Below are 16353 nucleotides of genomic sequence, written 5' to 3' on the forward strand. Positions count from 1 at the left end.
TTTCTAGAGCCTGTAGTTTCCGAGATCTCATTGTCGAAAAGATTGGCCACAAACATATAAACGTAGTTTAAAAGAGCTCCAAAGATGACAGCACAATTCATTTGCATTTATTTCGGAGAAGGCTTATTAAAGGCAAAGGCCTTTGAACAATAATTTAAAAGGATAAACTTTGTGAAAAATATTTCTTTAAGTAATTTATTTAAAGTACACTCTTTTAAAAATATTTGTCTTTGTTATAAACGTGAAATCACAAATAACCGTAAATCAAAGGTTTGACAGCTGAGGTTATAGGGTAGAGCTCGGTCGCTCTTAATTCGTACTGTAGCATTTTAATAGATAGATCCTAATTATAAAGTAAAACCTATTAGTCTGTGAGTTACGCTAATATACAATGCTCAAAACATTTAAAGACTTGCGGGTTGCTAAATATTTAGGCAATTCTTAATCCTTATTATAGACATAAGGCGCTTCCTCAGCCTGCCAGTCTCGCTAATTCCCAGTAGTCCACAATCAGGCTAATAGTTGTTGATCGCGTGCAGACAATTTCCAGACATGATAGTATGATGATAAAAAAAAAAAACAGCTCTACTCAAGTGCTCTTTTGGAAAAACTGCTTTGAAACAGGTCAGACGATTTCAGTATCTCTGTCGGGAAATTAAGGGCGGAATTTTCGAAATGCTTGAACGTCTGTTAAGTTATTTTTAATAAATTTATATGCCAGGTTTCATCTGCCTAACTTCGGGAGATATTGAAATACTCGTAATTTTTTTTAATCAATAGTGAACCCCCTTCTCATTCCCGTCCTTTAGTATACATACTTGAATGAATATATGATCAAAACTTGGCTCGAGCCAAATGCTAACTGTTTTAAAATTCGTTTCAACTGTTCAGCCGTTTTCTTTCTATTATGAGATAAAGAACATCAATGTGAATATGAAGAAGAAAAAAAATATAAAAATTGACATTCTTTCTCACTTTCATCTTCCACCCCTCCCCTTCCCCCTGTTAGAAGAGGAATATTCTAAAACCGACAACGTTTGGGAAGTGATTCCTGACACCAAGATAAGACAAAAAGTATAGGCCAACCTAGGTGCATAAATTATTTCTTTCTGAGTTATAGGGTGCCGAAAACATGAAAAAATGAACTTTAAAGATTCATAGCTCCAGAACTATGTGACCTACCATAGTCGGGTCAAGACTTCACTGAGGAATTATCCAAAAATACGTGTTTCAGAATGCTAGTGTTCTCACGCAACAATTGCCTCTTTAAAAATTGTTGCGGAAGTACCGCAGAATTCAGAAACTTGAATATTTGGATAGGGCACATACCAGTTCCTAAATGAAGTCTTAACCCGACTGCGGTAGGTTTCATAGTTTTGGAGTTACAGACCTTCAAATTTCATTTCGTCATGTATTTGGCAGCCTGTAACTCCGAAAGCAAGTATTTGTGCACCCAGGATGGTCTATTTTTTTTTTTGCCTTGTCTTGGTGTCAGAAATCACCTCCCAAACGTCAGTGTTGTTTTGAAATGCCATATATATATATATATATATATATATATATATATATATACGTATTTAAAAAATATGTTTCATATGATTAATAACTCGGATAAAAATATCATCCCGTATATAAAGTTCTGTGAAATTTTTAGTATCGTAGCCGTGCCAAGAAAGAAAAAAAAAATAATGTTTTATGGATATCTTAACTATATTGTTGTATTGCTGCATGACTTAGCGGACACAGTTTGAACATATCCCCATAATCCTAGCGATATTCCACTCAGCAAAATAACCCAATTTGATTCATTCTGTAGTACCTTCTATATACGAATACTTGCTTGAAACGGTTCTAGATTCGACACTAAACATATACTGTACGTTGTTAATCTTTAACTTTTCATGCCTTTTACCTACGTCCACCGCCAACACGAGGAGTATTCTGTATTGAATTACATTTTTTCAACTCCAGAAATCCACGGTCAACCAGTTGGATTGGCATAACAGTCGCTGAAAGGTAGTACAGTAGTTCATAGGTGTGGGTAGAGGAGGGAGGAACCTATGAACTATTGTGCATTTCTACCACGGCTGCTAGTAAGTGAATGAATAGCACGGAAGAGGATCAGAAGAGACATCGTCAGACACCTTATCCATTTCCGAGAACATAATGCAGCTACTTTCTTGAATAAACCTTCTCCACTCACGAAGTTTTGATACTGTTTACTGCCGCTTTTCCTTCGGAAGTTGTTTCCTTCTTCGTTTACGTTCATGTTCAGCCTTGTTTCTGCCATCCACTTAGTTATAAATGGGTTTCATGATAGTACATATTTTCCACACACTGTCACCTGTAAATATCAGCAGTTATTATATCCTTGAGAAATACGCAGTAGTTCGCAGATATTACACTTTTCAATCACACTAGCATTTAACAACAGACCTTGTAGTCACTTACAGTCACTTTTTAGCCAAGCAAAAAATCAATATCGAACGCCCTTCGTAATTGTTCATGATAGTCATTAAATCACAGATGGTATAAGAAGTGATGAGATTAAAAGTCCTCTGAAAGCTACGAGAACTGACCAGCCCTATGCTGTAGAAGAAAAAGGTTTCAGTAAGTCTTCTTGTGCCAAACAAATCCAACCAGAATTATAAGTCACCTGCTCAGTATAGAGTTGTAGTTAGAGGGAGTTTGGCTACGGGCATATAATTTGAAGTACTTAACAACTACCTTTATAAAAATTGTTGCTGAAGTACCGCAGGATTCTGAAACTTGGATATTTGGATAGGGCACATACTAGCTCCTAAGTGAAGTATTGATCGGACTACGGTAAGTTCGATAGTTTTGGAGCAGTGGACCTTCAAAATTCTTTTTTCATGTTTTCGGCAGCCTATAACTCCGAAAGGAAGCATTTGTGCTCCTGGGTTGGTCTATACTTTTTGTCTAATGTTAATATCAGGAATCACCTCCCAAACGTTGTCGGTGTTGTTTTTAAACACCTTGTATATATTTTCAATGTGCTGTTGAGTTGCAAGGTGACTCAAGACACAACGCGAACCACTAGAACAAAAGATTCAGTCTTATCCCAAGGTATGTGAGCTCATAATTGACATCATCATATCTATAGATTTTCTCACGGTTCTTCCATTGCCTCACACTAATTTCATTGTTTTCCAAGCATCATTCTCTTATATTATTAAATTAAACACTAGTGCCCGTAATCGTTGGACTGTTAAATTGAAAATTTCAGTACGTCTAATGTGTGGTATTGACGAAAGTGTGTGGATGTACACGTTTTAACTTTCAGTGGGGAAATAACTAACAAAGTATTACAGTACATTAGTACTCTGTTCCGGTGATGATAACTTGAGAAATACGTATTTTAAGCCAATTTTAAATCTAGTCGTGTACAAAGAAACGCGATTGAAGAAAGTAATTATAATTATATGAAGGTTATTATTTCAATCCAAGTGTTGAATTTTATTTTTTGGAGATTTTTTTTAATATGTGTATTTTACCCAAAAAATCTACTGGATATTTTTGGGCTGGGGAAAATACCAACAACCCATCAAGACAGTAACACATGTAAATAGGTAAACATGTTATTCTTTGATATTTGTAATTACAAATAAACAAATAAAATAAAACAAAATAAAAGGTAAATGTGAATTACGACTGGCGTTCTGGGTGATATAACGTCTCGAAAACTCTTATTTCTTCTTCTTCTTCTTTTTTAAAATTTTAACCCACTAGTTTTTGTGCATTCTTTCTATTAGAATATCGAAGAAGACGTTCCTTTTTCGACATACTGTAAAATATCACAGTTTACTGTCGTATGTAACATTTACTTTTTCAGTTCACCATAGTATAGTGGACATTTTTCCAACAGGACACTGGAAACATCTAGGTCAACTCCATTAGACACTCTGTCGAAGAGATGTTTTTATCATCAAAATATAGTACAGTTGACACTCAGAACATCGGCCACCGATAATCTAGTTCCTTCAATTTTCTGGCAAAGACTTCAATTCTGAGGAATTATTTTATTTAGTTATATTAAAATTCTGTAATACTATTTTATTTAGTTGATCAACATTAAAATAAATTTAGTTTGATTTTCATTCAATGTTCAATTTTCTTCTTTTAAAGGATTGCACAGGTAATCATTTTCTGTTAAATATATACGCTGTATATAGCATAAAATCAAGTATTTTCAAAATTCTGCACTTCTTAAGTCTTTTTAAATGTTTACCGGGCAACCGGATTTTTAAATGTTAATTTGTAATATTTGTATAGTAGATAAACAAACTGCTTATCAGTTTTATAGTATACCAAGAACATGACAACCGAGAATCGTACCCGGGTCTCCGCCTTACCAAACCGATCCATCCCACTCTTTCCGTGAGTAGTCACACTTGAGCTTGAAATGTGTGTGACCGTTTAGAGCAGCGTTTCCCAACGGCACACTAGTGTGCCGCGAGGAAATCGAAAGAAAATTATTAATTCTATAGCAATCAAATTGCAAGACATAGGGAAAAATTGCATATTTGTATTTACATTACTATGAACCTCTACTATGAATCTATAATTTTAAGTTTCATACTGTATTACTTTTCTCTACATTTTTAATGTGGACAAATGTATTTGTTATCATTGTTATGACAATTATTGTTTCTTTATTGTTGCAGATTATTTCGTAACTTGAAATTTTAAAATATCATTCAATCCTTTCGGCAAAGCAAACGTGCATACAAATTACCTACTGTGTTTTAAAAGTACAAGAGATTTGTTTGTTCGTTCGTTCTTGAGTGATCTTCCTTCTTAGTAAAAAATCGGATACAGCTTTCGAAACAGAAAGTGTGTTTTTAAAAATCTGAATCCAATATTTAATTGCAATTGTTTTGAAGTTTTAAATAATTGCAATTGTTTTGAAGCTTTAAATTGGAATGAAAAATAAGTATAATGACTTCCACGAGGAAAAAGCAGTGATCGAGCTTTCTTCTCTGAGAGTAATCACAGAAAAAATACCACGGTATTTCATATTTACAAATAATAATATCTATGAGTGTGTCGCGAAAATTCAAGCTATCCCGTAGTGTGCCGCAAGTTGAAAAAGGTTGGGAAACGCTGGTTTAGAGGGCGGATTGCATAACGTAATGATTAACACTTCGACACAGTAAGTCAAAGACTCGGGTTCGAATCTCGGTTCCGTCATGCATTTTTCACTTTGTGTATTTAATTGTTACTGTACCTTGTTGCCATAGGCCACAACAATCTCTTTTCTTGAGTCAATCAATTAGCGTTCCTGTCGTTGTCGTGGAAGACTCGAGATCGATACCTGATAAAGTCATATTTGCATCCCATGTTTGTTTGTAATGTCTAATTTTAAGCCTTTAGCTAATGGAGACGGATAATTAATGAAATTAATTTTTTGTGCTTCTCCACCGGAAACTAAAAGGCACACGCGCTAGCCGCTAGATTAGCGGAGAGGACGCATCTCATGTCAAATTTTAAGTCTAGTGCTGAAAATGGACAACTTGAATCAGACATAACTTCATAATGTATTGTATAATTTCTTTGTTTCCAATTTAAATGCATTGACACTATCTCTGTTTCATAGCAGATAGACTGTTGTTCGGTGATTTGTGCTGCGAGCATACCACCAAGACAGTATAATCAAAATTTATAGTCCCGTTTGATATCTACTAAGTTTTATGACTTTTTGTGTGTGTATGTATTACAATAAAGAATTTTATCTTCGTATTGATTAAAAATTCATGTAGTTGAAATCATAAGCTAATCGTAATTCTTTAAAAATAGTACGCGAAAGGCTCATATTTAAGAATCTCTTAAATTACGTTGCTCTATGCCCTGTTGAAATCTGTAGGTATTGGTGTAATATAATAGAGTACAATCCATGGAGAGTAATAATTAAATTCTAGGAGTAAATTAACATCATGGGATCATTTGTTAATGCATATAACTAATGTTAAAAAAATGAATAAATAAATGAAAATAAATTTTAGATAGAAAATGATACGTACGGTTCTAAAATTGGGCGTTTACAATCGAGGAATAGTCACTCGATATCCATACAATAGTGGATTGCTTCTGCAATGTAATTACCAGTTTCTGTGTGGTTACATGTAGTTCGAGAGACTAGAAACAAACACAAAACTGCTCAGTTCCTAGCTGATCGAAAGAATGTAATAATTCTGTTTCTTCAACAGAAATATATATATATATATATATATATATATATATATATATATATATATATATATATATATATATATATATATATATATATATAATTAGCTCAATGATTAGAAATATCCAATGTGTACGTTTTGCTAAAGAATTTATTGCCTTGCTCAACACAAATTCTTCCAGGAAATTAATGTTTGTAACTACATTCCGTTGATTATCTTCTGAATACGATTGCTTTTCTTAATTTTCATAGGATTACTCTTGTACAGTCAGCAACAAATGTTCTTCCCGTTTGGTAAAATTTATTTTGGGAAGTACGGTGGTATGGCTGGAACGTACAGAAAATTAGACTATTTTTAATGTACTGAAAACTGTTCTCAATTTGTCCTTTCATTCTGATTTACGAAACTAATTTTATCAGACGGAAAGAACTTTTGTCTCTGACTGTACATATACTTCTCTTCATAAGCACTAACTGGTATTCTATGTAGCTGACTAATAATAATTAAACAAACATTGCTTCTTAGTGCGACTATGTTTCACTAGCTTTCTTTCTTTATTCTTTTAACAAACGTAATTGTTCAAAGTGACAACATTAAAGACATCAAGTAAAACCACGTGCTCTACTTACTTTGATGTTGACACAATACAACTTTGTGTTTCATTAATATATCTCAAACATCTAAAAAAAATTCAGAAATATATTCGTTTTAATTATTGTGTCCCTTTATGCTAAGAACGAATAAGCCTTACTTTTATTGTTTATGCCATATATATCTAAATATACAGTATTGCTTTATTTATCGTTTTTGTAGGGAGACGATCCACCGTTCCTTTCCGTCGGCACTGAAGTTAGTGCTAAATATAAAGGTGCTTTCTGCGAAGCGAAAGTAAGAAAGGTTGTGAGAACTGTCAAGTGTAAGGTAAGTGTTGTCGGCTCAAATCATTCTTGAAAGTAGTTATTAAATACTTGTTATAACTGTGACAATCTGCAGTTTTTGTTTTATTTATTAATTTATTTATTTATTTATGTTAGAGTTTTAATTTTCTTTCGTGTAAATTGGGAAGGCCATTAGGTGAAAATATCTTTTTGTGAATCTTGAAGTTAGAGTTCTTATTCAAGTTTGTGTTTTATTTAAAAAAGAAAAAAAAAAAAGAAAGAGACAGGTCAGTTGACAACTTATGAACAGTTCGTTCATTTCAGAAAATCAAATTTATTGAAAATAAGTAAACTTACTATAAAATCAGAAACACAGGAAGAGGTAAGTAAAAGAGAGATAAATAAACTATTTGTTCATATTTCATACAATAAGCTATACAGTGGTCCCACTTGGCATATTCGCTAACGTTCTCGCCTTTGTTACGAGCGGTCAGGGTAGATTGATTTAAATCAGTCTGATTTAAATCAAATTCCGAAATAAATTAATTTGAAGTGAAAATAAGTGAAATCCCGTTTCTGTTCTGTTATTTCGATTATGGAAGATAATAATCATAATACAATGAGACACAAATGTATGTACAGCATAGTATCAAAGCGAGTGTTTGATGATGAGAATGATTAGGGAAAATCCCGTTTTGAACGGGTAACGTGGTAATCGTACTTTTTTCTTTTCATAACATAGAGTTTGTAAATCGTTAACTATTCCACCGGGGAAATCAACATGGATGTGTGCGCGCGTCTTTTTGTTTGTTCCCAGATAATAGGGGCTTATTTAAGGGGATCCGATCTCCTCTCCGAAACATAAAAAATTTGTACATTTTTATAACTTTAGGCGAAATTTTACATATTTTACATGTATTTCGTGCCGCAAGCTAGTTCTAGACCGCCCAACTTTTTCTTTAAATATGTTCCTGCCACATATCAATAACTTTTGTGGGGGGGAAAATGCCATGTTGATAAACATTGCTGTACTTTTTTCTTAATGCTGAAGAAATATTGTTTGAGATTGGCATAGGTTAATAATTGGAGATTAATTCAAAATTCAACTCCAACACTTTCACTTGAATGGCATAATTAACTTTAATACTAATTCTTAATGTTTTTTTCTTCAGTTCTCGATCTGTATTATATGAGGAGTAAGATGTGATTTAAATTTTTAAAATCAACAAAAATGATTTTTTTTTTTAAAAAAAAAATCATGATTTTTTCTACTGTGGCTTGCAGTCCCGAGTTCGATTCCCGGTGGGGACACTCGATCGAAAAAGTGTAACAGTTTTTTCAGGTCAGCCATCCTGAGTGAGTTTTTCGTGGGTTTTCCTCATTCACACCAGGCAAGTGCTGGAATAGTACGTAACATACAGGCCCCAGGCCGCTTCCTTCCTTCCTTTTCCCTTCCCCAATAATGTGCTCAACAATAGACGTCATCGCTCATAGGTGGCGGGCTCAAGACTATAGATGCCCTGGCATATCTATGAGTAAATAAATAAAACTAAAGTATACAGTTCATAATAGATCCAAATATCAGAATTAAAGTATTAAATAAATAATCTTAAGGCCTAGTCAAACCTTGTATTGTATGACCCGAAATGAACAGTCGTCCACAACTTGTTTCAATGTGTGACAGTTACGCCATAAAATTTACTTTCCAAAATTCATGATGACAAGGATACAATAGTTGACCTTTTTGTTGTTGTTGTTGTGTGTGTGTGTGTGTGTGTGTGTGTGTGCGTGTGCGTGTGTGTGAATGTCGTTCATACAGTTGCCGCAAGATGTAATAGAACTTCCTTTAATTTGTCTTCGCTTCCTACTTCTTACCCTTTCTATCTCATGAAGCGTTCAGAAAAGTACTCGTAATACATTGTGTGTGTGTGTGAGAGAGAGAGAGATTTTTTTTCAGTATTTATCGGTGCTTTTTTTACACAATATTGAAAAGTGATCACTGATGCAGTAGTATACAATCATCCCTATTTTTGCAGGTGACCTTCAAACTTGGACTTGGAAGCAGTATTGTGACAGATGATTTAATCCGTGGAAATTTGAGGGTATGTATCAAAAATCAATTGCAGTGTCGTTTCTTTTAAGTTGTAGGGTATATGTTAATAAACTTATTTCAATAAAACACTTTTATTGTAGTTTCTAATTAGTTACGTTGGTTAAATAATAGTTTGGTTTTCCTTTGCTTTGCACTTGTTTCGATTTCATGCTATTACGAGGGAGGATCAAAGACTAAGGTTACAAGACGGATATTTCTGGAGTTTCGTCTGTTATAGAGGAATAAAGCGTGTGCGGTTATTTTAGTACTTGGAGTTGGCACTGTGCAGAGTTTGTCACCCGCCACATACGGTGCTAGTTGTAGGTAAACACAAATGGCGACTCGGTTGGAAAAGTAGTCTCGCGATGAAGTCCGCTCAGTTACTCGATTTCTGTGGGCGAAACATAACCGCGGCTGAAATTCACCGGCAGCTGGGAGAGATTTAATGTAATGTATCTGGTAGAGAGTTTGTAATGTCTTCATCATGTTGCAGAATGGTGTCGAAAGTATGTGGCTAGTAGAGAAAACGCCATGGGTGAGGAGCACAGTGACCAGCCCAGCATGAGATGAACAGATTTGAACATAGGTCACGTGGAGGGGCTTATTCAGGACAACAGGAGGATCACGTTACGGCATCTAATGGTACCCAGGAGACCGTCACTTCGCTTCAGACGAAGGAGGGAAAACACTTCGTGAAAACGTGGCTGAGCACGCAATGACAGGATTTTTACCATGAGGAAATCTTCAAACTCATCCCACAATGCGACAGGTGCCTCAACCGATATGGACATTATATCGAAAAATAACTTAATGTATGTACTATCTAGTGGATGTATTGGTTATATGAAATAATATCTACACATTCCAGTGCAGGCTTTGTAACCTTACGTTCTGATCACCCCTAGTAGAAGTGATAGGTGATTTATTATTTATGTATTCGGTTGATTGATTGATTGTATTTTTTGTAACTTTTCTTTTACAAGTAGTATCAGTACTAGTTTACAGTTTCTATGAACTTCACTAGTTTACAGACTATCTTTTAACTTTTAATTAAGTTGTCATCATATAAAATATTTGTTTAAATATATGCAAATAACAATTAGAATGAAATTTTAAGAAGCGTGATGATTTGGTGTATATAAAGATAATCATCACACAAACTTACCTCAAAATCCTGTTTCTCAGTTAATCTGATTTGCCTTTTGACTAGCGAAAAAAAAAAAAAAAAAAAAAAAAACACTATTTACGTTGTGAAGTCAACCGATATTATTTATTTTAAATCGTCTGTAGGTATAAGTACAAAGAAACGAATATTGAAGATGAGCGATTGAGCTGGAGATCGAGTCAGATACGTAAACCAATCGCACATTTTTTCTCTTTAAATTGTTTCAGTCCTTATATCGAGGGTAGCAGGGTTGATAATTAACAGTCGAAATAAGGAATTTTAATACGTTGTACAAATAATTTTGATAGAGGCTCATAGCGCGCTTTAAGAAACCGTATGTTTATTATTTTGCTCACTTCAAGTTCTGATTCCTGATAGTTCCTTTCACTTTCAAACTTTCGGTTCTCTTTTGGAGCTTTGCTTACGGAAGATAAAATTAGTAAAGGGAATAGAGACACCAAGGCAATATAAAGGATTGGACTTAACGGGAAAAAGCAGTGGAGAACCACAAGATACATGGGTCAGAGATGCTAAAAGAGAATACTTAGTTTCAGGTTTTTCGAAACATTTAACTCATTGGTAGCATGGGATTCCTGGTTTCATCTTGGCTCTCGCCAAGCGGGCTTTGAGGTAAACAAACACGGCTTGCTTTTTTTTTCTTCTTCTTTCTTTCTTTCTTTTCTTCAAGGGGGTTCTTCCGTTTCCACTTTCTCCATTCCACTGTTATAATCCATCTCATCGTCACCTCTCCCTTAGGCTTGTTGCATAAACGTGGAATGTTAAATTAAAAAAAGAAGAAGAAGCATTTAAAAGAAACCCAACATAATAAGGCTCAAGAATGTTATTTGGAGCCAGAAATACAATAGAAAGACTTGCTTTTGAATATTTGTATACAGGGCGATTTAAAAATTTTGTACGCCTTTCTGTTTTGAAATCTAGCTATCCCTACTGGTCTAATGGCTAGCACCGTATGCCTTTATTGCCCTTGGTCCCGGGCACAGAAAAGAAAGCAAAAATTTAATTTCACAATCATTCACTTTTATTAATCATCCGTCTTCTTTATCCTAAAAGGCATAATTGTGGAACGCTAAATTAAAAAAAAAGTTAATTTCATTTATTTCGTACCCTGGGAGAAAAATGTGAAATCCGTTGAGTGCTGCAACTTATAGTGTACATGGTGACCGTAGCCACAATCTTGAATGCAAATTCGAAATTTCAAACGAGGATGGGGGCTTTCACACATGAGGTAACACCGGTGTGAGCTCAAGAATCCAAAAATGTAATTGTCTCTTTCGTGCATTGTTTTCATGTTGTGAACATTGAAAGTTTGAAAATTATCTTCCATTGGCACATTACAACCCATGTTTAATGTGGTGGCTATCCCGTCTAATTCAGAACTGTAATAGCCATATCCGCTTCGACTGCATACACAGAACTTCCGGTGAAACGTGGTCACCCGCGTGCTGAATGTATTCCTGTAGGTTCCTTATTTCACGGTATTTCTCAGCATACACCATCTGCTTCAGATGGTAACTGCGATCAGTATATTTTCCTAGAAGTTGTGCATCGAGCTATTAACACATCGCAGCACCATAGTAGGGAGAGATCCTATCGAGTTGGAAAAAAAGAAGAAAAATTGCCGTCTAAATTCAGAAGAGATGGAAATACCTTCCTTCTGTAGCAGCGTTAGGAGGTACTATTGCACCATTAAGGTGGTGTCGATGAGAAATGGACCAATGATGTAGGTGTCCCATATGCCATAGCACACCACGCCACTATCTTTGTAAGACTATGGTCTTATTCGAATCAACCCAGTTCAATTTACAGTTATACCAGTACGACAGTTATGCAAATTGAGCTCTCCCTTTTAACATAAATAGTTTACCCATCGATCAGAGACATGATGCCAGCGATAGATACACAATATTCGGACAGTTGAGGGCTGGGTGGTAATATTTCCAGTGAAAGACGATGAGTACTGTATTTGGGATGCTTGAAGATCATCTGCAACAATAAGAGATTCTGCCAGTAACAGTGAGACTTTCTAAACTTTCAGTGTTCATAACGTGCAAACCATACAAAATATTGAAGAAACAATTACACCCTTTGACTCCTGAGCCCATGCTGATGTTGCTTATTATGCTCCCTGCTCCTTTGAAATTTCAAACTTGCAATCAGAACTGCGGCCATTGTCGCCATGTACCCTGTAAGTTGCGTGACTTCATTTTGCCACCATCTCTCATGAACAGATTTAACATTTTTCTCTCCGATTTCAAATTAAAGGTGTCCAAAGACTTCTAATTTTCCGTGTATTATTTTTTTTAAAAAAAAAAAAGAAAGAAAAAGAAAATTGGAATCATAACACAGATAAATAAGGGTTGGCTATGCAAAGAATGGGTGATAGTAATTAAGAAATAGATTTAGTATTGACTCAATGACAAAAAACATTATCATAAAAACATTGGCAACCTTTCCTGCCTGAACGTGAGAACGCACAACTTGAGCCCGCCAGTTGACAGTGTACCATTTTATGTATAATCAACAGCACTTGATAACGTATTTCTTCAGTGCGTTCCTTTATATTCTTTTGAGTTATAATTTTTTTCTACTATTTTTATCCGTGAAAAAGGCCCTAGGGAAGAGGCAAAAGCATGAATGTGTAAGGGATTTTCAGAAATCAGAATTTAAAAGTAAGTGAAATAATAATTAAAATTTTTCAGTGTGTTATTGTATTGTCTATGTAGATTTTCCTTGTTTAATGGCGCCTTTCTCTCATGACAAGGTATTTTTATTACATTTTATTTCTTCAGATTCTTTATTATATTTCTTCGTGTATTTAAAGTGCAAACTACTAACTTGGTATGTCCGCAAAAGTAATATTTCATTACTGTCTTTGTTTCAAAATCTTGTGACGGATTTCGAAATCTAATTAATGATTTAGGAGACTTTATCTTTTTTCATATTCGTAAGGAATAGATCAACTGACCTCTATTAAAAGAATTATGATTTTTGTACAAATAGAATAAAACACTCTACATCACCGTAAGTGTGATTTATTTTTGTAGTTTGTAAATATAACTTGCTAGAAAGAGTAGTTGTCAAAATTTCTTAAAAACATACGTGTTAATTTTGTTGGTATCATACGGAACTTCAGTGTTCAAGTTTCTCTACCTATTTCTATTTGAGTAATTTACTTATTTATTTAATATATAGGTGGGACAAACAGTTGAAGCAAGACACCCTGAAAAGAAGGAATTTATAGAAGCTGTTATAAATAAAATACAAGATTGCAGCCAATACACAGTCGGTAGGTCACTTGTATATTTCGAAATAGTACAATGCTGATGTTGTATAGTATAGCATTATAGAGTTCATATTTAAAAGGTGTAATTTCTTAAAATTTCGATACGAAATTTAGAGAGTAATTTTCGCCTATTTAGGGTTCAATGAACGCTTTTCATGCCAAGAGACAAAATAGAGAAAAGGAAGTTCTAAAAGAAAGGTGTTGTTTTCAATATTTTTAAATAATCCAGTGCTATGATATACAAGTTTATGCTAACGCTACAAATCACTAATTGACACGCGGTGCTCAGCAAAAATGGCCACTACTCATAATATTAACTTTAAAAAAAAAGTTTTGTGGTGCCAATGAATATGAGTATATTAAAAAATTTAAAATGGTCAAGCAACAATTTTTATTTATTTATTTATTTATTTTATTTTATTTTATTTTTCTAATCACTTGATGTGGATTGTTTAGGTGGTGTTTGGATTATTAAATGGTAATTGTTGTTATTTACAGTATTTGACGATGGTGACATCACAACATTACGTAGAACAGCGCTATGTTTAAAGAGCGGCCGACACTTTGCAGAAAGCGAGACTCTTGACCAATTGCCTCTTACTCATCCAGAGCATTTCAGTAACCCTGTTGTTGGTGGCAGGCGAGGAAGAAGGAGTAGGCAAATACAGTAAGTTTAATAAAGAATTATCTAATGTGTTCCTGTAGTGGTAATAATATTACCCTTTAATTTCTTGTTAATGTTTCTTGCATTACGTTGGAATGCCTTTCTTCAGAATGTTTAAGTAAATTGTGAAGATCCCATCCGTATTCTAGGGTATAGCACGTTAGTAGCAATGTATTGCAGTACTTCAACTATTAGTAAAAACACTCTGTGTGTGTTATAGATATAAAATTCTTTCACAGAATGCTTTCGTTGTGAAAAATGTTAAATATGTTCCATACCTTCGGTTAGTTAACTTTTATGTTTGTGTTAGTTTCAAGGTGATTTTCATTTGTTGCTAAATTCTATGGGTTTTCGCCAAGTTTAGCTGGTGTATCAAGGGGATGTGAATCTTCGCATCATAAGTACGTAGAAGTCTACACGGGGAGGGTACGAACCTACAACGTATTGAAGGTTTAAGGATTTGGACGTAAAGTATGCTTATTCATGTAAGCCATTTCTCTGGATTACTTCTTGAGTCGCTTTCGGGAAAACCGTGAATTAAGAAAGGACTGAAAAGATAGTCCAGAAAATTTTGTTTACATAAATAAGCAAGCAGTGGGGTTTGCGGAATATTGTAGAAAGCTATTACCCCTTGACACACCATGTGGTAGCAATAATATATAACCTTTCTTCAATGAGATTCTGAGATGCTGAATATAGGATAAATTCACTAGAAGACTTATGTGGTGGAGCAGATATAATGTGCAGCAGATAGGGATAATCCCAGCAAATCTCTGCCATGTGCAGCTCCAGAAGCTTAGAAAATGAGAGAGAATTTTAAACGTTGGGGTTTTCTGAACTGACAAGTCATCCCACTATTTTGAAACCTAAAATTAGTAGAGCAGAAGACAGTGGGATTGGTCCTGGGTTGCTTTCTAAATAAAATAGAACACATGTAAATTTTAAGCACATTGTGATGTTGACAGGAAGTGAAAGATAAAAAAGGGAAAAGTGGTGTACGGGAAAAGTCAAATCTACTTGCACTTGCCTGTTGTTACTGTTGATCCTGCATCAATAACTCCTTTGGTGAATAGTTGTTCCTCCATTGGCGCGTCTCCTTTCTTCAAATCGGTAGGTGATGGAAATGGTGTGAACTTTCGTCCCGCACGGTAAATACGAGAATACAGATATTTCAGCGACTATAAACTTAGCTTTGATAAGAATACATCTCTAACTGATGAAACATTCTCGTGAAATGTATAGCAATGTAAAGAATAGATCATGCTTTTTATAGGCTAGAGCAAGATTCGGACTGCTAAACTCAAATTTATGATTCCACCCGACTACATCCTCGTCGTTCCAATATCAATGTTCAACTCCTCCTTTTCTAATTCATTCAGTTGGTTTTGTCAGACGTCCCTCAGTTTATTCGCTTCCAGTTCGATGAAATTCGACGTGTATGATGAAAGTGCAAACTACGTAGATTTAACCGATAGGCGATGGTTGGAACGTGGAGAAAGAAAACATCTGCAGTTTTATTGATTAAGAAATACACATACAGAAACATAAAACAGAAATACTTTTGTCTCTGTAGTGTAATTGAACTGAAAGAAATTAAAATTTAACTTCAATATTGGTTTGATGATAATTTAGAGTTCATAATTTCAAATAAAGATAATGTTCACTAATCAAGTTCAGTATGTTGTATCCCAAAATTTGTAATTATTATAATGCACAATTCATCCTGAAGACACAATACCTACGCAGTAAGCCCCGCGAATGATCAGAGGTACTTGTTTCGAAAATACTTAATTCAATTGTTTTATTTCAGAGACGACAGCAGCGACGATGAAGAGCTCATTAAGAAAGGGAAGAAGAAAGAGGAGAAGGAGGTGGACATTGGGAAGGTGGTGTGTGTGGAGTTAGGAGACAAAAAGAAGCAAAAGGATAACTGGTTTCCTGGCCTCGTTGTTGCTCCCACGGCACAAGATACTGTGCGTATTCGTGTCAAAGATGAATACCTTGTTCGCTCCTTTAAGGACGGAAGATAGTACGTACTAAG

General features: G+C 34.7%; 1 protein-coding gene across 3 annotated transcripts in view; it reads left to right on the forward strand.

Annotated features, from left to right (window-relative positions):
• Positions 1-16353, forward strand: part of LOC145663924 (uncharacterized) — a 75950-nt gene that overhangs the window by 8745 nt on the left and 50852 nt on the right. For all 3 annotated transcript variants that reach the window (XM_081730122.1, XM_081730123.1, XM_081730124.1), the window contains exons 2-6: positions 7023-7130; positions 9124-9189; positions 13558-13651; positions 14147-14315; positions 16123-16341. In XM_081730122.1, coding sequence (XP_081586248.1) covers positions 7023-7130; positions 9124-9189; positions 13558-13651; positions 14147-14315; positions 16123-16341 — 656 coding nt within the window. The remainder of the gene's footprint in view (positions 1-7022; positions 7131-9123; positions 9190-13557; positions 13652-14146; positions 14316-16122; positions 16342-16353) is intronic.

The sequence above is a fragment of the Thermobia domestica genome, chromosome 11, assembly GCF_964235325.1.
Source record: "Thermobia domestica chromosome 11, izTheDome1.hap1.1, whole genome shotgun sequence".
In the NCBI taxonomy this organism is placed as follows: Eukaryota; Metazoa; Arthropoda; class Insecta; order Zygentoma; family Lepismatidae; genus Thermobia; species Thermobia domestica.